Genomic DNA, 26,873 nt, shown 5'->3' on the forward strand with positions numbered 1-26,873 from the left:
TGATGAATCATTTAAGCAGCTAGAAATTAAGCTCTTGCCCAAGAGAACACTGTAAGGAAGATTTTTTTTTTTTTTTTTTAAAAGGGTGAACTGGATGTACTTATGTTCTGTCCATCATGCCATCTACAGTTAGAGAGAGTCCATCCTATGAAGGGGTTGCTACATGGAAATACAGTTTTAAAAGGTCCTCCCAGGAGAAAATAATTGTGGTCAGGTAGACTATTTGGCTGCTGTTATGCCCAATGTAGCATGAAGTAAAGCAACTAGTGAAATATGTTGCTAAAAAGGGCTGGTATGTTGCTAATTCTCTGTGTGGGAATCCCAGTTTTAAAGCTTTAGGCATTCTAAGCACAATAACATCATTGTACTAAAGGAACCAGCCTTCAGAAAGGCTTTTTGGAGAGTATGTGTTTGCGCATGTGTGCAATTCCTTGTTATATCTAAACTTGTTTTAATCTTCCACTGAAAGATGTGAGAGCTGGAATTGCATATTTTGGTTTGCAATTTACCTGAAAGAAGTAATTCACTGAAATATAAGAATATAGAAGACCACTCACAGCCTAATTTTTGTGTGTTTTGTGGTATGCGTGTGTTAATGTTGGCTGCTTTTTTTAAAAAAAATGGAAATCCAGTGTGCTGAACACTTCAGCTTTGCTAACTTCAGTACCATTGTCTTTTTGTTTAATGGTCCAATAATACTTGATATTTCTATAGCACTTTCTATTCAAAGATATCCAAGAACTCTACAAACATGAATATATTAAAGTTTCATGATCATCCACTTAAAGTAGGGAAGTAGTAGTATCTCCATGTTACATGTGGAGGCAGAGAGAAATTAAAGGCTCTTTCACGTGGTCAAGGTGTGAGCCAATTGCAAACCTGAGAATAAACCTAGGATTATAAGGGGGGAGATAAATGCCAGACTGTCATTGACTTTCAATTGGAGTTCAGCACCTCACTGCTGTTTGTGCCTTTGAAAATCTCCCTGATGGTTGTGTATAGCAAATGTGGAGGAGGGGAGGGGATGGTGCTAACATTTTCAAAATAAGTCACACAGATGCTTTTGAAAATTTTAACCTAACAAAATAAAGCATGTACCACTTTTCATAAAATAGGGCTTCTGGTGTATTTAATTTTAAAATTAATAGCATGGTGAGAAAAGGGTTGTGGAATTTATAGTACAGGAAAGATATTGTGTGTGTGAGCATATTTTGACACGTATGTGAAACTTCCTGGTTCATGCTACTCTTAAATCTTTTAAAACTTCTATGTTAAACAAAACTCTGGTGCAAAGCCGTTTTAAATCGCTGAAAGGCAAATACGTTGTTATCAATCATTTCATTTACAAAACCCAAGCACTGAAAAGCAAGGAAGAGTGGTCATGGTTAAAGGACTGCACCTTTATACTGGTATGACTGTGCCCACAATAGGGGGTTGTACTGCTTTAACTATATAGGTTTAGAAACTGATATAGTGAAAATAGTACAAAAACTGTGTGTAGGCAAGCCCTTCCTATGTATGTACAGCACCTAGCACAATAGAACCTCTATGCACTACGTAATGGGGGGAAAAAGATACACTAATAGTTAAGGACATAATTCTTACATTGCCTACTTAATAAACACAATGTTCCCAGGTACAGTTAAATGGAAAATATCAGTTAATATTTTGGCATAGTACTAACTGTTTCCTGAGAAGAAAGTTGAATATGTATTTTAATAGGTAAAGTGTAAGTTGATAGATGGTAAAATTATGTTACTTATATTGTGGACTTGTATTTGAGGGTGATCACTGTGTGTAATGTGCACTTACTATAGATAACTCTGAAGTAAAATGAATTCCATTTTTTATCACTAATGTCAAAACACTACTCATCTAGAAAAAAGTTGTCTGATATGAAATAAATATTTCTTTATACTTGAAAACAACGTTTTTGTTGTCTAGACAGTTTTCCTTTGTTTATTACCTTGCTTCTATGTGTTTGGGATTTGTAAATGATGAGATAGGCATGTATATATACGGTTGTATGCAGTGTTGTTGTAGCTGTGTTGGTCCCAAAGGGCATAAAGAGACAAGGTGGGTGAGGAGTATCTTGTATTGGACTAGCTAGTCAGTTAGCAACCTTAATTGGCTTCTGAAATGATGTATTTTCCCCCCCAGGTTTTATAAAAGTCTTTCATAATCTTTTGTGTACATAGCTAAAGGATGATAAAATTAAAAACAAATTATAAATGGGACAAACAGTTCACCAGATAATTAAACTAAAGGAGTGAGAGGCGCTAATAGTGGCTACAGAAGAGACCTTCGCCCTTCAACGGTCACTTGATAAGATACCCTATGAATTTAAGATTATGTCTATGCTGTAATTAAAAACTCATGGCTGGCTCGTGCCAGCTGATGCAGGCTCGTAGGGCTCATGTTAAGGGGAGGTTTCATTGCATTGTAGGCGTTTGGGCTTGGGCTGGAGCTTGGGCTCTGGCATCCTCCCACCTTGCAGTGTCCTAGAGCTCAGGGTCTAGTCTGTGCCCGAACAGCTACATTGCAATTAAACAGCCTCTTAGCCTGAGTCAGCTGGTACAGGCCAGCCATGGGTTTTTAATTGCATTGTAGACCATAGATTCCAAGGCTGGAAGGGACCGCTGTGATCATCTAGTCTGACCTCCTATATAACATAGGCCTTAAACTCCCCCAAAATAATTGGTAGAGCATATCTTTTAGAAAAACATACAATCTTGATTTTCAAAATTGTCAGTGATGGCGAATTCACCACAGCCCTTGGTAAATTTGTTCCAATTAAAGTCATTGTTAAAAATGTGTGTGTCTTATTTCCAGTCTGAATTTTTTTAGCTTTAACTTCCAGCCATTGGATTGTGTTATGCCTTTCTCTGCTAGTTGGAAAACCCATTGTCAAATATTTATTCCTTGTGTAGATACTTATAGACTATAATCAAGTCACCTCCTAAGCTCCTTGAGTCTGTCACTCTAAGGCGTGTTTTCTAATCCTTCAATTATTTTCATGGCTGTTCTCTGAACCCTCTCCAATTTATCTACATCCTTCTTAAATTATGAACACCAGAACTGGACATAGTATTCTAGCAGTAGTCACATCATTACCAAATACAGAGGTAAAATAAACTCTCTACTTCTACTCGAGATTCACCTGTTTATAGAATCATAGAATCATAGAATATCAGGGTTGGAAGGGACCCCAGAAGGTCATCTAGTCCAACCCCCTGCTCAAAGCAGGACCAATTCCCAGTTAAATCATCCCAGCCAGGGCTTTGTCAAGCCTGACCTTAAAAACCTCTAAGGAAGGAGATTCTACCACCTCCCTAGGTAACGCATTCCAGTGTTTCACCACCCTCTTAGTGAAAAAGTTTTTCCTAATATCCAATCTAAACCTCCCCCACTGCAACTTGAGACCATTACTCCTCGTTCTGTCATCTGCTACCATTGAGAACAGTCTAGAGCCATCCTCTTTGGAACCCCCTTTCAGGTAGTTGAAAGCAGCTATCAAATCCCCCCTCATTCTTCTCTTCTGCAGGCTAAACAATCCCAGCTCCCTCAGCCTCTCCTCATAACTCATGTGTTCCAGTCCCCTAATCATTTTTGTTGCCCTTCGCTGGACTCTCTCCAATTTATCCACATCCTTCTTGAAGTGTGGGGCCCAAAACTGGACACAGTACTCCAGATGAGGCCTCACCAATGTCGAATAGAGGGGAACGATCACGTCCCTCGATCTGCTCGCTATGCCCCTACTTATACATCCCAAAATGCCATTGGCCTTCTTGGCAACAAGGGCACACTGCTGACTCATATCCAGCTTCTCGTCCACTGTCACCCCTAGGTCCTTTTCTGCAGAACTGCTGCCTAGCCATTCGGTCCCTAGTCTGTAGCTGTGCATTGGGTTCTTCCGTCCTAAGTGCAGAACCCTGCACTTATCCTTATTGAACCTCATCAGATTCCTTTTGGCCCAATCTTCCAATTGGTCTAGGTCCTTCTGTATCCTATCCCTCCCCTCCAGCGTATCTACCACTCCTCCCAGTTTAGTATCATCCGCAAATTTGCTGAGAGTGCAATCCACACCAACCTCCAGATCATTTATGAAGATATTGAATAAAACCGGCCCCAGGACCGACCCTTGGGGCACTCCACTTGATACCGGCTGCCAACTAGACATGGAGCCATTGATCACTACCCGTTGAGCCCGACAATTTAGCCAGCTTTCTACCCACCTTATAGTGCATTCATCCAGCCCATACTTCCTTAACTTGCTGACAAGAATACTATGGGAGACCGTGTCAAAAGCTTTGCTAAAGTCAAGAAACAATACATCCACTGCTTTCCCTTCATCCACAGAACCAGTAATCTCATCATAAAAGGCGATTAGATTAGTCAGGCATGACCTTCCCTTGGTGAATCCATGCTGGCTGTTCCTGATCACTTTCCTCTCATGCAAGTGCTTCAGGATTGATTCTTTGAGGACCTGCTCCATGATTTTTCCAGGGACTGAGGTGAGGCTGACTGGCCTGTAGTTCCCAGGATCTTCCTTCTTCCCTTTTTTAAAGATTGGCACTACATTAGCCTTTTTCCAGTCATCCGGGACTTCCCCGGTTCGCCACGAGTTTTCAAAGATAATGGCCAGTGGCTCTGCAATCACAGCCGCCAATTCCTTCAGCACTCTCGGATGCAACTCGTCCGGCCCCATGGACTTGTGCACGTCCAGCTTTTCTAAATAGTCCCTAACCGCCTCTATCTCCACAGAGGGCTGGCCATCTCTTCCGCATTTTGTGATGCCCAGCGCAGCAGTCTGGGAGCTGACCTTGTTAGTGAAAACAGAGGCAAAAAAAGCATTGAGTACATTAGCTTTTTCCACATCCTCTGTCACTAGGTTGCCTCCCTCATTCAGTAAGGGGCCCACACATTCCTTGGCTTTCTTCTTGTTGCCAACATACCTGAAGAAACCCTTCTTGTTACTCTTGACATCTCTGGCTAGCTGCAGCTCCAGGTGCGATTTGGCCCTCCTGATAACATTCCTACATGCCCGAGCAATATTTTTATACTCTTCCCTGGTCATATGTCCAACCTTCCACTTCTTGTAAGCTTCTTTTTTATGTTTAAGATCCGCTAGGATTTCACCATTAAGCCAAGTTGGTCGCCTGCCATATTTACTATTCTTTCGACTCATCGGGATGGTTTGTCCCTGTAACCTCAACAGGGATTCCTTGAAATACAGCCAGCTCTCCTGGACTCCTTTCCCCTTCAAGTTAGTCCCCCAGGGGATCCTGGCCATCCGTTCCCTGAGGGAGTCGAAGTCTGCTTTCCTGAAGTCCAGGGTCCGTATCCTGCTGCTTACCTTTGTTCCCTGCGTCAGGATCCTGAACTCAACCAACTCATGGTCACTGCCTCCCAGATTCCCATCCACTTTTGCTTCCCCCACTAATTCTACCCGGTTTGTGAGCAGCAGGTCAAGAAAAGCACCCCCCCTAGTTGGCTCCTCTAGCACTTGCGCCAGGAAATTGTCCCCTACGCTTTCCAAAAACTTCCTGGATTGTCTATGCACCGCTGTATTGCTCTCCCAGCAGATATCAGGAAAATTAAAGTCACCCATGAGAATCAGGGCATGCGATCTAGTAGCTTCCGTGAGCTGCCGGAAGAAAGCCTCATCCATCTCATCCCCCTGGTCCGGTGGTCTATAGCAGACTCCCACCACTACATCACTCTTGTTGCACACACTTCTAAACTTAATCCAGAGACACTCAGGTTTTTCTGCAGTTTCGTACCGGAGCTCTGAGCAGTCATACTGCTCCCTTACATACAGTGCTACTCCCCCACCTTTTCTGCCCTGCCTGTCCTTCCTGAACAGTTTATAACCATCCATGACAGTACTCCAGTCATATGAGTTATCCCACCAAGTCTCTGTTATTCCGATCACGTCATAGTTCCTTGACATCACCAGGACCTCCAGTTCTCCCTGCTTGTTTCCAAGGCTTTGTGCATTTGTATATAAGCACTTGAGATAACCTGTTGATCGCCCCTCATTGCCAGTATGAGGCAGGAGCCCTCCCCTCACAGACATTCCTGCCTGTGCTTCCTCCCGGTATCCCGCTTTCCCACTTACCTCAGGGCTTTGGTCTCCTTCCCCCGGTGAACCTAGTTTAAAGCCCTCCTCACTAGGTTAGCCAGCCTGCTGGCAAAGATGCTCTTCCCTCTCTTCGTAAGATGGAGCCCGTCTCTACCCAGCACTCCTCCTTCATGGAACACCATCCCATGGTCAAAGAAACCAAAGCCTTCTCTCCGACACCATCTGCGTAGCCATTCGTTGACTTCCACGATTCGACGCTCCCTACCTAGGCCTTTTCCTTCCACGGGGAGGATGGACGAGAACACCACTTGCGCCTCCAACTCCTTTATTCTTCTTCCTAGAGCCACATAGTCCGCAGTGATCCGCTCAAGGTCATTCTTGGCAGTATCATTGGTGCCCACGTGGAGAAGCAGGAAGGGGTAGCGATCCGAAATTATGCATCCTTTCTGGCCACAGCATCCTGTTGGGAGCTCTTTTTGAAGCCATTAGCCATGTATGCACAACAAAACCCTATCGAAGCTGTGATGACCAGACCTTTAGCTGGTGTAAGTTTGCCGATACTGATAGACACCAATTGAGTTTGTGGTCCTGAATGTTGGTTTAAAAAATATACTGAAAACAATAGGAAATAAAGCGCCAAACCCAGGATTGGAACTCTGATCACCGTTTGGTTCTACAGCCAGTGCCTGTTCCATTAGGCCACAGTGTTTCCCAGCCAAGTCACTCACCCTCTTGTTCCTTAGTTACCTCATCTTAAAAAAAAAAAAAAGGCCTAATAGTAGTGCTTTTTATTTATTTAGTATTTTATGTAAATAGAACTTGCAGTACTCTACCAAAGTGTTATTAGTTTGTCTAAAAAAAGACATTTGAAGTAATTTTGTGTGAGAGGCACTGATCTAGGGTAGTGGCTCTCAACCTTTCCAGACTACTGTACCCCTTTCACGTGTCTGATTTGTATTGTGTACTTCAAGTTTCAACTTATTTAAATAACTATTTGCTCACAAAATCAGGCATAAAAATACAAAAGTGTCACAGCACACTATTACTGAAAAATTGCTTACTTTCTCATTTTTACCATATAATTATAAAATAAATCAATTGGACTATAAATATTGTACCTTCATTTCAGTGTATAGTATATGAAACAGTATAAGCAAGTCATTGTCTATATGAAATTTTAGTTTGTACTGACTTTACTAATGCTTTTTATGTAGCCTGTTGTGAAACTAGTCAAATATCCTGATGACTAGTTTCACAACAGGCTACATAAGTGGATGTATCCCCTGAAAGACCTCTGTGTATCCTCAGGGGTACATGTACCTCTGGTTGAGAACCATTGATGTAGGGGATAAGCTGTGGGGCTAACGCCTCTTAGATCAGGGCTATGTTCCCAGTTGCACCACAGATTTCCCATGTGTCTTTTTTTCTTTCTTTCTTTTTTTTTCAAGTCACTTAGGGAAACTGAGTAACAGAGATTCCATCTGGAAAATGGCCCTGTGCTCCTTCTCAGTAGGCTGTGGGAAATGTATGTGGAGAAGCCATTTTATTGGGTCCTGGAGGTAGCTCTTTTCACTTATGAAAAGTAGCCCAAGCCCGTTCAGAGGGTAATCATAAGTATTCTCTATCACCATATTCTCCATCACGTACTTCAATTACATCAATCATACTTTATTTTTAAATAACAGCACTCACTTTGAAAATTGCTTCTTGCTACTGTTTTGGTGTTTGTGTTAAAAGCGATTTATGGAATGTGGTAATTTTAAAAATTAAAAATAGGAGCATCCATTCAGCTTTAAGGTGGTAGCTTCTTAAAATGTGCAAGAGAGCCATTGTGAGTGCTCCTGTCTGCACAGGTATAAAGATCCCTTTTGTACTTTTTCTTGATCTTCAGGAATTTTTCTCTTATCTACAAAATGTAACTTAAGGGTGGGAAAATTCTCCCTGTGTTTGTTGCTTTAGTGTTGTTCATCTTTATTGATGAATTACATGTTGACTTGCCTACAGCATTAAACACAGTTGCTTCATTTTTACCATTGACCCTTTCTTATTCTTCTCAGAAAGCCAGTGGTGGTGACACAACTAAAAATTTATCTTAAGTTTCTCTTTCTGGTTCTCCACTTTTCATTTATCTGGGTCTGATTTTTGTTCATTCTTGTTTCTCTTTGATATTTCCATATGATTAATTTTTGCTTAATAACACAACTAAGCTGTTTCTTAGAAGGATGGTTGAATATGAGAAGCACAGAAAGGATTGTAATTATGGTCTGCAGCTTCCCCCCCCCCCCCATCTGATTAAAAATATGCTGACTTTATTTTTATTTTTGTGCCTTAATTTTTGCCAGTGTGAGCTGTTGTTCTTATTATTTGCATTAGAATAACCCTCAGAGGCCTCAATCAGGATTGGGGTTCCATAGTACAAATGATGTACAGATATATGTAAAAAATGGGATAGTCAGTCTTAAAAAGCTGTAGAATCATACTTTCCTAACGTGATATATTTAAATTGACTTGAAACCCAGGCCAAACAAGGTCTTAGGAGATGATTGGTTTTTTTTGTTTTTTTCCCCCCCAGTAAATATAATTTCTGCCAAGCAATTAACTGGATATGGACGCTTCAACCATTTGTTCCCATCATCCAACTATCAACATATGAAGATGCACAAGAGGATTCTGGGGCACTTATCATCTGTATATTGTGTAGCATTTGACCGCAGTGGGAGGCGAATTTTCACAGTGAGTTTAAAAATTATAATATCTTGGATCACTGGATGTTTGTTTTTATTCTTTTTCTCTTGATGCCCTAAACAGCTTTTTCTGGCTTACAAAGAATGAACTTGTCATCCAGGAAGAAATAAAAACAAAGGTTATGAAAGGCTTAGAAATTAAACTCTTTCTACACTACCTCTCCCAGAATTTCCACCTTCCCAAGTTTAGAGTCTGTGTAGCATACTTGTTTTGTCTTTGTATTTTTTAGAACAGCTCACAGCATCAGTGGACAGGCAACTGAAACTATTGGTCAACTATCCACTTCCCTACATAGAACTATAGGAGAGTTGCTTACAGCTCAAAGCTCTGTGACTTGTATCAGTAAATATGTGTTATATTTACCAGCTTTTTGCTCACTGGTGCCAGATTCCTTTGATATTCTGGGGTTTGGAAATACTTCAGATGCGTCTTACTTGAGTGAGTTTGATTTGTTTTTAAATCGTCCACGGAAGTCCCTCACTAGCCTGCATTTTGCTAAGCTACACGCTTTGAAAAACTGGCAGTCTTTCCCTTATGTCTTATCTAAAAACTAGATAGTAGAGGCTGTAGTGAGGTCTCTTACTACTAAAGTTTCATTATTAAGGTTATCTAGCTTAAAAAAAATAACCTACTCTCATACATTTATTGGCATACTGTGAAGTATAAAAAAAACTAAACTGAAACAGTTAAAATAAATGAACAAAATATATTTTGTGATGTTATTCCTTGCCTTTTGTGTGTTCACTTGCTAATCCACAAGATTTGATAACAGTGTATCTTGCAGTTGTTAATGTGAATTTGTAAGGTTTTTATTGTACTTCCATGTTCAAAGGCAGCTTTTTCCCCCCACCATAGAAAAAACATATACATTATCAATACAAACCCTTCTGTTCTTATATTAATCTTCTTTCTCTTCTCTGCCTGTATTCCCAGCTACAATTACATGCAGTCATGTAATACATTTATCTCTGAAATTGTATTCACTTAAGTGGAATTAAATGTAAATCCCCATTACACTTCACATTATGTTCAATTGTGTTAGCATATTGGGTTATACTTTTAAAAATGTACTGGCAAGATTCTCTCCTGTGCTGAGCAGAGCTTTGGGGAGGCAGAGGCACAGACCTGGATACAACACAGTAACGCCCAGCAGAGAATTCTCCTGCACCAAGGGACTTTTCTGATGGGTATTAGTGTCTAGATTATGCTATCTCAGTGGTGTACAGGGCCATAAATTCTGCTGAGCCCTAAGTGTTTGGTTATGTTACAGTTTCTATCACAGGGGTTTTTTTGAGTGTAAAGTCAAGTCTTGCAGTCAGTATAATATGTAATGGTATTTGTTTAATCTGGGTAAAAAGGTGTTTAACAAATTCAGTATACCTGGGATTCACTGTACTTACATGTCAGAAGGATGAAAAAGAAGAGAAATCCTATTCACACTACCTTAAAGACCAAATTCAGTCCTGGTGAGCAGCTTTTTCTCCATTAGCTTTCATAGAACTACACCTGCTTATGATAGAACTGCATTTGGACCATTATTTCAAAGTGTGTCTATGTAAATTGTGTCATATGGGGTGATGTGGTTTGGATAAAGGCTTCATTGGCATGAGATTGGGATGGCCATGTCATTCCTGGATGGTGAGGCCATGAGCATGTTGTGTTGTCATAAAACCTTTTGTAGCACACAACACTAACCTATATTAAACTCTTTTAAAGAGTTTTTAAAACATCTTGTTGTGGCTGTTTTTGTGTGTGTATCATTGCATCTCTAAATCTTGGTAAATCTCTAAATCTTACTCAGTTCAGGGGGAGCCAAGAGAACCATTTTAAAACCAACCAAATGAAAACCACCTCCCAACCTTAAATGCTTTTCTGTATATAAAAGTGTCATGATTTTAAAGTCCACAGTTTCTATCAGAACTAGAAGTGAGTCCTCTTCTAAGGGTTTGAAGCTCTTTTTCTACTGTTCGGAGGTGTGTGCAATATTGTTGGTCCTGTTTACAGAAGAGTTGAATGACCTTCGCTCCAGCTAGTCAGTGTAAGCTGTTGGTGTCCCATGACATTGCTGTGTATTGAAAAACTATCAGAGGTTCAGGGCTGAGTCTTATCCCAAGATCTTGGTTGGTGTAATTTGGTTGGAGAAATTCCACTTTTGAAGTTTCATTTAAAAAACTGAAGGTGTATGAAACGGCTCAAAGGCTGGAATGTTAGAATCCTGGTAGGGATGGATTATTGAGCAGAGATGCATGTTAAACGTATTTAGACAAAGGTTCATGTTAAACGTATCTATGACATAGCTCTGAAACTTCACATGGGTCTTTAGTCTATCAGATATGGATCATTTCCACAAATGTGATGTGTATATGATTTTATTACATAGAATAAATGAGTTCAAAATCTATGTGTTAGGTTCTTGTATGTTCCTCAGTTATTGCTGACCTGATAATATTGCAGAAGGTAATATTAACATTGGTAGTCTTCACTTTGTGTTCTATGTTCAGATAATTTTGTCATTTTAAAGAAATATTTAAAGTCCTGATCGTGCAAAGGCATCCACAAGCTAATCTCTTTCGCTCATTGGAGCCCTCCTGTAGTCATTTCTTACAGTCATGGCCCAGCGACTGTTGTGTTTTTGTTTTGGATGCTCGTCTGTCTAAAATGTATGGAAATATCTTTGCCTGATCTTTGTGTTTGTGTAACATTAGGGCTCAGATGATTGTTTGGTGAAAATTTGGGCTACAGATGACGGTCGTCTGCTCTCAACGTTGCGAGGACACTCAGCTGAAATTTCTGACATGGCTGTTAACTATGAAAACACATTGCTGGCTGCAGGCAGCTGTGATAAGGTAGTCAGAGTATGGTGTCTACGAACCTGTGCACCAGTTGCAGTGCTGCAGGGCCATTCAGCTTCCATTACGTCCATACAGGTAAGGGGTAACACTTGCTCCAGATTCCCAAGTGACTTTTAATGGTGGGGAAGAGTATGGAGTAGCAATGGGAAGCAGACCTCTTTCACATCTAAGTCGGCAGTTCAGATCTGCCTCCGCTTGAGTGACCTAAAGTTGTTGCTATGTAACCACTTTTCTGTGGTTTGTGTAAAATCCATAGATTGGTGTAGTTCCTAGTGATCAGGTATCTCAAAGGCTGTCATCACAACTGTTACCCTTTTGGCAGTCTGCACAGAGGGCTGTGACTGAATGGACGCTCCTAGAGATTTATTTACTTTTTCAAAAAATATCTGTTTGCTAAAAGTTTTTTATTGCAGATCACTTGCATTTGATTTGCAAATATCTGGAAACTCTGGCATAAGTAGACAGAGGACAGTATAACTGCAGTGGTGTGGCACATGCAAGTGTGGATAAGGGACAAAACTGAAATAGCATGGCCACTGTGTGCAAACTGCTCTAGTAGTACTTACACTGTTACATCCTCAGTTACGTTACAAGCAGTTCCATTCTGTAGTGGCAGTGTAGTCTGTAATAGCTGGTGAAATCATGTTACATTGTTGTAGTTGGCACCACGTTTAAACCAAGTTCAGACACAGTTCCCTAATATGGGAGAGGCACAGTGCAGACTGAGCCTTATGCTACTGGGTTATAAATGGAAACAACTAATTTGATACAATTTCATGTAGGTGGATGTTGAAAGGAGCACATAAATATGAGCACATAATTTGAAAACTGGAATTCATTCAGGATTTTATTCAGTAACTCTTGGATGTTTCAGAACTCTGTCCAAAGAAAGTTAGTTTTACTTCTGAGTTAATGGTTCTCATTTAAAATGCTTGACTTTTTTCGCCATGTTATAATGAATCATAAAATATATAGCTCCTTTGGAGGTTTACATACACAAACAGACTAGAAAAACTGGTTGTAATAGCTTTCTGTGACATTCTTATACAAGTTTACAATTTCTGTAAAGTACGCTGTTTTAAATTGGTTTTATTGTTTATAAGCAGAGCTTAAGCAATTTATGAGATACTTAGTTGCAAGAGCATTAAACTTCCTATCCAGACTGTGTCACCAAAGACAAACCCATAGCCACAGGGTGACACCCTGGTGAAAAGTACCATCCTTCCCCCCCACCCCCCCCAAAAAAAAAAACAAAAACAAAAAACCCAACAACCAAAAAAAAATCCAAAAAATGACCTGCTGGGAAGTGTGAGGGTGCTCAAATTCCTGCCAGGCTGCTATCCTGGATCATACTGGATCCAATGTCCAGTTTTCTATCAGTCTCTGCTAATATGTGTCAGATAAAACTCAGCTGCTGGATAGGAGGAGCATTCTCTCACCTTGTTCTGTAGGAAAGGAAGGTCTAGGCTACTCTCACCTTCTCCCAGCCTTCTAGCTTCTGCATGGCAGAGTGAGTGCCTTTGCTACTCAAAACATACACATGCTCCACTTCCTTTGTTTGATTTTTATGGAAGCTTACATTCTGAAGAAATGCATGTTAGTCTTTTTGTTCACTCAAAGAAAGTTCATACTTTCAGTGGCAAGTCGCTTCTTTTCATAAGATACCTGTATTTAAGAGGGTAGGGAAGTCAGCTGATTTAACTGCCATAACTGTATTTTTAGTTTTCTCCAGCAAGAAAAGGAATAACCCGATACCTCACTTCTACTGGTGCTGATGGAGCAATCTGTTTCTGGCAGTGGCATGCCAATACAATTAAATTTAAGTAAGCTCATTTTGGTGTTTATAATTATTCCAGTTATAAATTTGAACTTGATCTGCAAGTGGGTCCTTGATGTCATTCCCCAGTGCCTGATTGCCATACTGGTCTAATGGACCGTGTGGAGTCTGAGAAGTGGAGTGGTGGGTAGCCATATAAGCCTTTGCAGCTATCTTAGGGGGTGTCCTTTCTCGTCGTGTGTTATGACTTCCACAGGGCTGCAAAGGATAGATCCCTGAGTTCTTTGCTTTATGCTTTTCAAGCAATAGTTGTGGGATGTCTGCCTCACTTTTAGGCCCAAGACCTGTACGTTTAGTCCCAAATTCTTCTCTAAAATGTGCAGGAATGCAAATTCCATTAACTTTAATTGGAGATGTAAACATCTTTAGATAGAATTTCATCCCTAAAAAGTGTGGGTTTGATGACATGCTACAGCACGGGTGGGGAAACTTTTTGGCCAGAGGGCCACATCAGGGTTCCAAAAATGTATGGAGGGCCAGGAAGAGAAGGCTGTGCCAACCCCCCTGCTCCTTGTCCCCTGACCGCCACCTCCCTGGACTCCACCCTCTGTCCAACCCCTCATGATCCCTGTCTCCTGACTGCCCCGATCCCTATCTACAACCTGACAGGGCCCCCGGGACTCTCACGCCTTTCCAACCCCCCCCGTCCCCTGACCGCCTCCTCCCTCCCCTAACCTCTGCCCCATCCAACTGCCCCCAACTCCCTGTCCCCTGACTGCCCCCCGGAACCCCCTGCCTCTTATCCAACAGCCCCAGTCCCCACCCCCTTACCATGCCGCTCAGAGCAGCATGTCTGGCAGCTGTGCCGCCCCAGCCGGAGCCAGCCATGCTGCTGCGCTGCCGGCAGGAGCTCGCAGCCCCGCCACCCAAAGCATTGGCGGCACAGCGAGCTGAGGCTGCGGGGGAAGGGGAGGGCTAGCCTCCCCGGCTGGGAGCTTAAGGGCCTGGCAGGACAGTCCCGCGGGCTGTAGTTTGCCCACCTCTGTGCTTCAGGATGATGGCTTGTCAGTTTCTATTTTAAGTGTTTGGCTTTTTGAATATAAACAAATTTAAATAGGTTAAAAGATCTTTTTAACTCTCAAAAGTAGAAAGCACGGGTTACTTTTTTATTAAACTGATTTTAAGTGTATGCATCTGATGGCAAACTTCAAGTTCCAAATTCTGTAATAAAAGAACTTAAAATGAAAACACTGACCTTAACTTTAACCACTGAGTTACTCTGATACTGCTCTTCTTAGGGGACATGAAGATAAGGTCATAAAATTAAAATTGTCATGTTATTTTCTTGCATTTAGGGATCGCCCCGTGAAATTTGCTGAGAGATCCAGGCCTGGAGTTCAGATATCTTGTTCATCTTTCAGCTCTGGTATGTATAGAAGTCAAGAAATAGCACTTCAGTTTTACTTTGTATGTGTATATATGTATGTATGTACATATAAAAAAAGAAGTTTAGCTTTAAAACAATCTCTGGTCCTCTATAGCTACTGAAAAATAATAAAGACAATATATCTGGGAATACATTGATATTCTATAGAAGAAAGTTTGCTAATGATTTAAGATTTTTTTTTGGAAACAAAGTGATTTGAATTAAATGTTCAATGGCAATTTGTACATTTAAATTGGCTAATTCTTCAGTAGGAAAGATGATTAGGTTAGTTTTGCCCTCATGTGGAAAGTGGGGACATATATAACTGGGAGGCATTAATTTTTTGTATGCTCAAATCACGAAGTCCATATTTAGACATAACTCCTATTGACTTCAGAGGAAACTTTGCTTCAGCATGGTGGCTGGTAGAAAGGAAGCTCCATTTCCTTTTAAATTTATCTTAATATTAAACTTTTTATTGCAGTATAATGTAAAGGAATTACTATTTAGATCCTGTCTGTGACATTGGTAGTGTTTTAAAACTGAGTCAATCTCTAACTCATTCCTGGATTAGGGTCCAGGATTTTCTAATTTTTTTTTTTTTTTTTTAAATAAAATATGTTTCCAAACTGGGAAGTCATGTTGTTCTCAGCCTATATTTCTTGCTGCTGTTGTGTTCATGGCTTTGTCCAACTTTTTGTGGTTCAAAAGAAAATCTGGATATATTTTTTTTATCTTCTGTTCCCTTTTTAAAATCTTTATACTTTTAAAGAGTTAAAGTTGCATTCTATAAACTTAAAATTGGATAGATAACAATTTGATATTGAAAAGATCATGTTTGTTCCCTATGATCGATATCCTAGGCAGAGCTGGGAGCACTGCCTACTATTATGGTAGTCTGACACTTCCCATTATAACATCCTGTTTTATTTTTCTGTTTCTTATAACTTTGCTAAACTTTAAATTTTCTGTCCTTGGGTGTTTTTAAATTTCAGCCAAAATAGTTAATCTGTTTCTGAGAATGAAACTGGGGAAAAATACAGTATTTTGCCCATGTAAAAAAATTCTGGTGACTTTGGGCTTGCCTGCACTGGCAATTAACAGTGCTGCAACTTTCTCGCTCAGGGGTGTGAAAAAACACCCTCTTGAGCACAGCAAGTTTCAGCACTGTAAAGCGCCAGTGTTAAGTGTGCCCCAGCGCTGGGAGCTGCGCCCCTCATGGAGGTGGTTTTTCTAGAGCGCTGGGAGAGCTCTCTCCCAACGCTGCGCTGTGACCACACAAGGCATGTTAAAGTGCTGCTAGTGTAGACTAGCCCTTTTTTTGTTGGAAAGCTTTCTCCTGCCCCTCCATGCTTTGGAGCACAGACTTGAAATTTAGCAGGAGGTGTGGTCTCTGTGTCAGAGCTGTTCCTTTTGCTATCCTGTGAAAATCTGCCCAAATTAGGCCAAATCTGGGAGGGGAAGTATATGATTTAGGTAATTAGACTGTATCATCATGCAGATGCACAAAGGGCTGAATTTAAGTTGTACAAGCTTCCTTAATTTGGGCATTTCCTAACTTTTGAGTCCTTGACTTTGCATCCTGAATAATGTTCTTTTGACGTTTTTTGTATGTAATAGTTTGTCATGTAACATAGATGATATTGTAGATTATAAGTAACCAAACTAATCGCAAAGTGTCAGGGACTTGGTTCAATAATACTTTAGTCACAGGGCCATTTTTTGTGGTAATGTATGTTTTTGTGTTACACTGTCTTTGAAGAGATATAGTCTATTTCCCTGTTTTGTTCCAGCCTTGTAATCTGCAAGAGAGAGGATATCTTACTGTGGTACTTACCTACAGAGTGAAACGAAATCATTTACCTGTAATTATCTTCATCTGAAATTGCTAGCCTGTTTCAGGTCCACACTAACCATGCCATTTCCCCCCATGAAAGTTAGGATTTCAAAATCACTAAAGCACTTTCACTGTCACAAGTCAGGCATCCCGTACTGAATAATGACTCTGTGATATTGTCATCCGAGAACAATTATTACAGGAAAATAGTTTATGCTGTCAACAAAGAATGTGAAGTCACTTCAGTAAGAATTTGCCTAAGTCCTAAGTGCTTTGCTGAATTTGGGCCTAGAGATTTGCAAGCCATTCTTTGCCTTTTATTTCTGTGTATTGATCTGGCTGATAGAACTGCGGTAAACTCGCAGTAACTGAATGCCGTATTTTGAAATGTTACCCTTGTTTGTTCAGTAACAGTTCCAGTAATTTCAACCCTTCTTTAGCAGTAAGGAGATAGGTTGAAGCGTAATCGTCTCAGAAGGTGCAGATCAGGGAAACATTTAAACCAAGATTAAATGTTTATGAACAAGTTTAATTCCACTGAAAATCTTCAATTTAAAACTGTGAATTATGCTCCTCTAGCAGTAACACCGTGCTCACGAAGTTTTTAGTTCCTTTAGTGGCTTTTCTTCTCACAGAAAATACTGTCTTTCTCAGGTGGCATGTTCATTGCAACAGGTAGCACTGACCATGTGATAAGAATATATTATTTGGGCTCGGAATCGCCAGAGAAAATTGCTGAGTTAGAGTCCCATACGGTAAGAGCTGAAAGAGAAATTAAATCTCTTTCCATTTTTAACTCACCCTGGGTATTTAGGTTTTGTCTTGTATATTCTGTTGGACTAATTTTCTGTCCATCTTTGGTGATGTGGGGCCATATAAGTACCTTAGTATCTGAGCATCTGACAGTCTTTAATGTATTTATCTTTACAACAAATTTATGAGGTAGGGAAGTGCTATTGGACAAACCGCAGCCAGGGATGATAATACTTAGTCCTGCCGGGGACTGGATTAGAAGATCTGTCGAGGTCTGTTCTGGTCCTGCGATTCTGTTCTATGATTCTATAATTCCCATCTTACAGATGGGGAACTGAGGCACAGAAAGGCAAAGTGACCTGTCCAAGTTCACACGGGAGGTCAGTGGCAAAGCAGAAAACCAAAGCTGGACCCCCTACGCTTGTGCCTCAACTACCTGACTACACCCCCACCCCTACATTTTACTTTTAAGTATCTGACTTTAATATTGATATAGATCAGAAACACCTGTAATGAGAGAGAACAAGTGTTCTGGTTTTAGGGTGTGAAATCCAACAGAGCAGACAAGTGTGGTTTCATTTTGAAAGAAAAAGAAGGTTAATGAGAATCCTTTTTTATTTCATGTTTTAACAAACAGCATTTTTTGAAAAATGTTTTTTATATATCAGTCTGTCTTTAACGAAGTTATGAGTCTTAGTGGCTTTTGTTTATAACTAATGAATTTCTCAAATTAATTTTGATGAAGACTGATAGGAAAAATGGAAATTGCTAAACCCAGCATTAGAACATTTCTCAATACCTGTTTGATATTGAGCACTGGTAGTGTGCTTAGTGGTTGGACAGCACATGTTAATGTCACATGTTCTCTATATGGTTACTGCTGGCTGCTTTATAGCCTCAACCTTGCTCCTGCTAACTCTACAAACTGCTGTCAGCATGTTACTGAAAGGATGAAACATCAGGAACTTGTTCAGGATAAATCTTATTATTTTTCTTTTAATTATAGTAATCCAGTCAGGGACCAGAATCAAAACCATTCCTGACTAAAATAAGCAGTCAGGAATAGTGAATAAGAAAGGCACATGGCCAGCATGCTATGTGAGCAATCCATGAGCTGACACTTGTTTGCATGAAATATTAATCAAAAATATGAATAGTGAAGAAATTTGTAGTAATATGTCTATATCTGAACAATTCAAAAATGGGAATATGGTTGAAATTTGATGAATAAATTGATCTCAGATCCTGAAAAAATTGGTCCAAAAACACCAGCAACCATGATGGTTTTGAACTCAAATACAGCCTTCCCCAACTTCCATGGGAATTGGTACTCACTGGGCCTCTGTAGCTGAGAAAGGCTCTTTGGTCCTAGGAATTCCCCAGTTATGCTGAGTTCATAAAACATACCAGCTCCCAGCCTTGATTCCAGCTCATGCTCATGGCAGTATAGCTATATCAACACATCTGGGAGTGTTTGCTGTGACAAATATACATCTGTTGCAACACACCCCCTCACAAGAAGAGGTGGGGGAGTCTAGTAGTGAGATTGTGATTTCCTAAGCCAGTTTTCTTCCCAGGCTGCTCCAAGGGCAGTACAATAACTAACTACTACTTACTTGTGGTATAGATCATAATGTCTAGTAATATTTGTTTCTGGAAATTTAACTCCAAATATTTTTACTTCTGTATTCTGAAATTCTATAAGAAGTGTGTGGAAAGATCAAATTTGACTAGTTTAAAAAAACTAAAAAGAATTCCAGATTTATAAAATGCTTTCTGCTCTGTTTGTTTGTTTGTTTGTTTGTTTTTAGGACAAAGTAGTTGCAGTTCAGTTCTGTAACAATGGTGACAGGTAAGCATGTATTCTGGGCTTTTTCCTGTAAGACATGTTGTATTTAATTTTCCAAACAACTTTTTGTGAGAGTCTTTTGTTTTAAAACAGTAGTAATACTTTACACAGGGTCCTCTCATTTTAATTGACTCGTCCAATGATATATAGTGAACCAGTGGCAGAGCTGAGTCTGGATTCCATGTCTCTAAGTGTAACCACTACTCCTGGGGAATTCTGCATCAAAAAATTAAAAATTCTGCACACAGTATTTTAAAATTCTGCATATTTTGTCATAACACAATATAATAATGTCAGTTTCAGTTATTTTGGTAATTTGTTTCAAAATACCTGTCAGCAAGTATGTCTGCAACAATATAGACAACAAAAAAGATTCCCCCAGGAGTAGAGAATTAAAGAAATCTCTACGGCTGCCCAAGTCCTGTTTCTCTTTATTCTTTTGTTTGGAGCCTCTGTCTGGCTGTGTCACATGCCAGCGGGGCACATCTTGGGGGAAAACTTCAGTCTTTTAGTCAATTCTCATTTTTTTACCCTGCTCTTATAGGGTTACTGTATTTCAAGTTCCCAAATAAAGGAAGCTTCCTGGGGGATGGGGAGTTGGGAGCGGGGGGTATGGCTGGGGGATGCTGGAGGGTGTAGTTGGGAGTGTGGGAGGGGTCTGTGTACTGGGAGAGGGTATTTGGGGGATGCTGGAGGGGGCTGCGTGGGGCTCCCCAGCCCAGAGGCCTGCACACGCACCCCTCCCCCTCCTGAGCCCAGCTGCAGGCTCCGCTCTGCACAGCTTCATTATTGTCCTGCCAGGGGACATGGTGCAGCCCTGCCCTTCCTCACCCTTTGCCAGAGCTGGGTCTCCGAGGCCCTCTCCTGTCCCCAGGCATATGAGGATCAAGCCCGGCAGCCAGAGCCGCAGGGCCTTCATTCCTGCTAGGCTGGGTGCTCCGCTCACTGCAACCTGGAGAGCCTGGCTCTTCTGGGTCCAGTGGCCCCTAGTAGTGGCCAGCAGTTATGCATCACCGATTCTGCGGGGGAAAATGAAATTCTGCACAGAACATTATTTCTGTGAAAATTCTGCTTTGTGCGGTGGCACAGAATTCCCCCAGGAGTAAACCACTAAAAATAGTATGTTCTTTTTGAAAAAACGAATCAGGTGCTAAATTCTGTATCCTTATTTCTGTTTAGTAGACTTGTACTCCGCAAGTAGCGTTATTGAGTACAGTGGGATTACATAAGACAATAAGAATGGACGTGCTGGGTCAGAACAGCAGACCATCTAGTGCAGTATCCTGTCTTCTGACAGTGGCCAGTGCTAGATGCTTCAGAAGGAATGAATAGAACAGGGCAATTATCAAATGATCCATCCCCTGTTGTCCAGTTCCAGCTTTTGGCAGTCTGAAGTTTAGGGTTACCCAGAAGAAGGGATTGTGCCCCTGACCAGCTTGGCTAATAGCCATTAATGGACCTATCCTTCATAAACTTATCCATTTCTCTCTCTCTCTCTCTTTTTTTTTTTTTAAACCCAGTTGAACTTTTGGCCTTCACCACATCCCCTGGCAAATAATTCCACAGGTTGATTGTGCGTTGTGTGAAGATTTGTTTGTTTTAAACCTGCTGCCTGTTAATTTCATTGGGTGACGCCTGGTTCTTGTATTTTGTGAAGGGGTAAATAACACTTCCCTGTTCACTTTCTCCACATCATGCATGATTTTATAAATCTCTATCACATTGCCCCCCACCCCCCTTAGTCATCTCTTTTCTAAGATGAACATCATACTCATGGAATGTGGTACTGTTCCACACGACTAAGGGTATTGGAATCTGGCCCTAAATGAAAGATTAACAAAAATGGTAGAATTATTATGGATACACAGGTTACCCAGCAAGTAAACTTAATGTCATGCTTTAGAGGGCTGTGATGCTGCAAAGTGCTTAGCACCCTCAGTCTTCATTGAGTTTAACAGGAATTGAGGGTTCTAAGCATCTCATGGGAGATGCTCCGTGCCTTGTGGGATTAAGTTCACATTGAGTGACATATCTGTATTTTTTAATTCTAGTAGGATCAACTGTGCCAGTAAGCCTAGGTTTCTGTATCTCTCCTAACATTAATAACTTTTCAGCTGGAAATTGCATCAGGTTAAAACACAGCATCAAGTCAGCTCTGTGGCTTTAGTCACATTAGAGCGAGTTTTAAAAAATATGCAAGTTGTGGGGGTTTTGTTTGCTTTAGTGCAAACTAATACCCTTAGAGCAACCATGTTTCTTACAGAAAGCAGGCCCAATGCTTCCTGGAACTCCAGAGAGCACAGGGAGAGTGGTTACCGTACCACCCTTGCAACAGTCAGCCAGCTTTGATGGCTAGTTTCAGAAGAGGTGAGGCCATGACCACAGCCCCTATTTGGAGAAGCTACCACTGGAAGTACTACTTCATTAATGTAGTCCCTGAATTCAGACGAGCTGTATTTTTCCCATTTCCTACACTGAGACACAAAAGAGGAGACTACATGTGTCCTCTCCCTCCCTCCCCCTACACCCCCCCCCCCGTTGCACAATCCTCTCTTTGCATTTAGGCACAATGCAAAATTCTTTGATTTCAAAAGAAATGTGCTTGGATCAACATCGTAGTGATGCAATCAACAGTGCAGCTGGCCAAAAAGACGCACAAACCCAATGTGATACTGAATGAAAAGGCAGTTTTATTTCCCCTTTCTTCCCTTTGTTTTTTAAAGGTGGTGTGGAAGGCGATTAATTTAATTTAGACTCTAATTTTTTCTTAATTCAGCATTTCGTATTTAACAAAAGCAAGGACATTAAGAACTCAGGCTCCCTTTTTGTCCTGTCCCCATCATGTACTGATTTCACTTCTGTAAGAGAGAGATTGGGATTAAGAGAGCTATTTTATTTTTATATCTGATTTAATAGAAAAATATCCCCCGATTACATAGGCTTCTGGGGGTATTTCCATTAGTGTTTTTTGTTTTTTTTTAAAGCAAATAGTTGGCATATTTTAAAACGCTTTCCAAACAGCATAAAACTACTGCAAGACAAAAACAGCAACTCCTACTAACTATCTGACCTAATTCTTTGACATTTGATTTCTTCTGTCAGGCCTATCTTGGGCAATGGCTTGAGTAAGCAAATAGTCCTTTCCCGTGCCCTGAGGTTCAGCAAAACAGAGTTCTGAAAATCATGCAAGAGAAGCACGTTTTTAGTTACAAACATGCTGCCTCCTGTCTCCATGTATTCAGATGTATGTGCTGTTCACCTTAGCTGATCTCAACTTTTGGGAGGTTCTGTAGGGACAGACATACTGCGTAGGGAAAAACAGTGAGGAGTCCTTGTGGCACTTTAGAGACTAACACATTTATTTGGGCATAAGCTTTCGTGGGCTAGAACCCACTTCATCAGATGCATGGAGTGGAAAATACAGTCACAGGTATAAATACACAGCACATAAACAGATGGGAGTTGCCTTACCAAGTAGGAGGTCATTCTAATGAGACAATTCAATTAACAGTAGGATACCAAGGGAGAAAAAATTACTTTTGAAATGGTAATGAGAGTGGCCAATTTCAAACAGTTGACAAGAAAGTGTGAGTAACAGTAGGGGGAAATTAGTACACAGGAAATTAGGTTTTGTAATGACCCAACCACTCCCAGTCTTTATTCAGGCCTAATTTAATGGTGTCCAGTTTGCAAATTAATTCCAGTTCTGCAGTTTCACTTTGGAATCTGTTTTTGAAGTTTTTTTTTATTGAAGAATTGCCACTTTTAGGTCTGTTATTGAGTGACCAAGGAGACTGAAGCGGTCTCCTACCGGTTTTTGAATGTTGTAATTCCTGATGTCAGATTTGTGTCCATTTATTGTTTTGTGTAGAGACTGTCCGGTTTGGCCAGTGTGCATGGCAAAGGGGCATTGCTGGCACATGATGGCATGATGGTTACTCACACCTTGTTGTCAACTGTTTGAAATGGGCCACTCTCATTACCACTTCTAAAGTAATTTTTCCTCCCTTGGTATCCTACTGTTAATTGAATTGTCTTGTTAGACTGACCTACTTGGTAAGGCAACTCCTACGTGTTTAGGTGCTGTGTATTTATACCTGCGACTGTATTTTCCACTCCATGCATCTGATGAAGTGGGTTCTAGCCCATGAAAGCTTTTGCCCAAATAAATTTGTTAGTCTCTAAGGTGCCACAAGGACTCCTCATTGTTTTTGCTGCTACAGACTAACACGGCTAACACTCTGAATACTGTGTAGGAGTAGCCAGGAAACTCCCCGTCCCCCATGTTTTTGGCTCTGTGATTTGTGTTGGTTTGTATATAAAGGATAAAGCAGAGGACCACTCCTCAAGAGGAGTGGGAGACGCAGTTTATCTTCATGTACAAATGTCAGATTACATCTGTTTATAAAATAGATAACAATTCATTTAAAACAAAAGCATATTTCATTCCTCCCATTTCAGAAACTTGCCTAAAATCAGCTTTCAGTTAATTGTTCTCCTTGTAATCAGCAGCAGAGAGTACTACAGTCCAATTCTTTTCACAAGAATACAGATTCTCCATGTATTGCTTAGTATTCTCTCCACGTTTTTTGGTGGTTTATGTACGCTTTTTTCCCCAAGTGTCATTGTGTGGAGGAACTATATTAATAGAGTTTAATATTGTGGAGCAGTCTTAATATTTCCTAAACTGAAATACTTCTTGGAGGTCTGGCATGAATTATTATGAATGACCGTACTGATTTTTAGTAAGAATATTACCCTGTGTACTCTATTGTGGATCCATATTACAATAAGTAAAGTAGTTAATGTACATATGCAGCATCTACTCTCTAAACCCCCAGCCTTTTGCTGGTTCCACTTTTGCAGGACCAGGATCTAAAGCCTTAATGTCTTGGCTATCATTCCTTTGGTGTGTCGTATTCACATTTGTTTGCTGTCCTCTGACAATGTGGCTGGCACTCTGCAGAAAACTAATATATACGTTGTCCCTACCTGTTAGGGTTAGAGTTAGAGAATAAAACCAAAAGGCCCATGGTAGAATTTTCAAAAGTTCCTAAGGCCAGCTCTGCACTACAAATCTTTGCTGGCATAGCTCTGTCGGCCAGGGGTATGAAAAGGTGTGATTTCTGACCAAGGTAGCTGTGTCAGCAAAAAGCTCCTCCTGTAGTTTATAGTGTGCTCTTTTTGCCAGTATAAGCTGTGTAGACGGTAGAAGTGCTTTGCCTGTGTAGTGAGCTGCTATAGTTATATTAGCAAAGTGCTCCTAATGCAGATCTGGCCTAAGTGATGTAGGCGTACAAGTCACATTGAAAGTCCTAAGTCACTCAGACACTTGAAAATTCCCCACTCAGCCTGTTATATTGATGCTTTTAATATAAAATCCACAACCCCCTGTTTAGATTACAGGAATAATGAAATAAGTCCTTGAAAGAAAATAAAGTCAAAATAAAGCAAGAACCTAGCATAAGTGTATTTATAGGATTCCCCCCCCTCTTTTTCCATTACAGTAAGAATGAAATTTAAAAAAAAAAGAAACCATCACTTATTAGAGTAGAATTGTGCAGGCTTGGGTTTTTACATTGAAAGCTTCAGGTGATTTTTTTTTTTTTTAAGAGTAAAAAATGTTGCTGGGCACCCTTGAATTAAATGTACAATACTTGGGGAATTCCTCTATGATTAAAAAAGCCCTAAATATTGTTCCATTCCTGGCCATGACGCTTTCATGTAGGTGAGTGTGATTTTTATTAAATATTTAACTTTTTAACCTAACATAGTTTGAAAAATAAAGCTATATACATTCATCTTCACAAACAGGATGATTAATTTGCAGATTTGGGGATAATCTGTACAAATGTTAATACAGTGTAATTTATAGTAGAACCTGGCCGTATATTTTCTTTTCTGCTGCCATTTCAAACTGTTTCAAGAGATTTGCTGATGTCATTAAAAAGAGAGAGTGCAGCTTATATGAAATACAACATTGAATTCACTCCAAGTCCATCTGCTCACTGTAACTGTAATTAATCTTGTGTACAATATCTAATAGAAAAAATATAAACTCATTGTTTTCTCATTACACTCTGGAACAGAGATGTGCAAACAAAATAGAAAGAAAGATTAAATATTCTCTGGCTTTGATGCTGACAAATTACATGACTTATTTTTTCCACATTTGTCTACAGTTTAAGATTTGTCAGTGGGAGCAGAGATGGAACAGCAAGAATATGGCAATACCAGCAGCAGGAATGGAAGAGTATAGTCCTGGATATGGCTACTAAAATGACAGGGTAAAAGAAAACAAAACACTAATTTATACTGTGCCATCATCTATGTGTAAGAACAAAACCTTTCCAGCAACTAATTTGAAAAATGTATTCTCTTATATTCTGAATTAATCTCAATGTATGTAGTTTGGTGTGTATTAAAAGTGCTGTGTCCTTGTCCATTAAATGACACAGTTCTTTTGAACATTTTAATTAACCTTGAAATTAATCTATGTTAACATATCTACTCAGCAGTTTCATCACTCCCATGGATGGCACATTCTTCCTATTTTACATAAGAAACTAGAATGTTGAATAGTCTCTCTCGTGGAAAGAAGCTGTAGTGGAACCTCACTTGTGTGCAGTTTGAGCTCCACATTTTATAATATGCACAAAAAAAGTGTGGTCTCTCCCACCTATCAGTGAAGATTCAATTGTAGTTGCTGTAGTGTGGCCTTAAATTCCAAGGATTTCTTTATTTTTTACAAAAGATGCCATATTATATTTATTATATACTATGAAGTATTATAATAAAAATTAAAACTAAACTAAGAATTGATAAATATAAACAAAGTACATGTTGTGATTCATTTCGGTGTTGAATCATATGAATTCAGTAATTTTCCATGGATCACCCCGTCATTAATGTACAGTGAAGATTTTCTGCAATTACAGTTAGAATGCTAGTGAATTAATGTTTTCGGTAAAAGGGTGTGAGGTCATTCTGGAAATAATCTTATCTAGTTGAAAACAAATGGCAGTGAGCAGAAAAATGCTGAAAAGGTCTGAACTTTGTTCTTTTATTTTTTTCCATATTATGTCCCTTTTAAAATATATTTTGGGATTTCTTTTTTGCTTCTTCGAATATGGTTATAAGACTTTTATCTGAATGTTTTCATAGTGTTTCTTAACATTATTTTTTTTCCTGTTGGAGATGCAACATGATGTAAGATTTGATATGCTGGTTGGGTTTTTAATTTTTTAGGGTGTTTTTTTGTTTTGTTTTCTGTGTGTTTTTTTTGTTTGTTTGTTTGTTTTGGCATGTTGTTCAAATGACTTCAGTAAGTGGCCCAGTATTAGAACAAACACAGGCATAGAAAATAGAGATGGGAAAGACCTGCTGGACAATTCCGTTCATTTCCCTGTGCTGTTGCAGAAAATATGTGTCTCTCTCAAAAGTTACATGTGTAGCACTAAACATTTCTAAGGTGGCCATCTAACTGTAATTTAGATTTATTTAACCAGTAGGTACTTGTGATGGATTTTACTATAGCACATAACAGTGG

At 40.0% G+C, this 26,873-nt stretch overlaps 1 protein-coding gene across 1 annotated transcript in view; it reads left to right on the forward strand.

Moving 5' to 3' along the window:
• The window catches only part of BRWD3 (bromodomain and WD repeat domain containing 3), a 91,729-nt gene that overhangs the window by 18,604 nt on the left and 46,252 nt on the right, over positions 1-26,873 (forward strand). Inside the window, exons 7-13 of the mRNA XM_084639372.1 lie at positions 8,658-8,818; positions 11,536-11,757; positions 13,405-13,505; positions 14,815-14,885; positions 17,377-17,477; positions 19,287-19,327; positions 25,507-25,611. Coding sequence (XP_084495498.1) covers positions 8,658-8,818; positions 11,536-11,757; positions 13,405-13,505; positions 14,815-14,885; positions 17,377-17,477; positions 19,287-19,327; positions 25,507-25,611 — 802 coding nt within the window. The remainder of the gene's footprint in view (positions 1-8,657; positions 8,819-11,535; positions 11,758-13,404; positions 13,506-14,814; positions 14,886-17,376; positions 17,478-19,286; positions 19,328-25,506; positions 25,612-26,873) is intronic.

The sequence above is a fragment of the Lepidochelys olivacea genome, assembly GCF_965140295.1.
Source record: "Lepidochelys olivacea isolate rLepOli2 genome assembly, chromosome: 9".
Classification (NCBI taxonomy): Eukaryota; Metazoa; Chordata; order Testudines; family Cheloniidae; genus Lepidochelys; species Lepidochelys olivacea.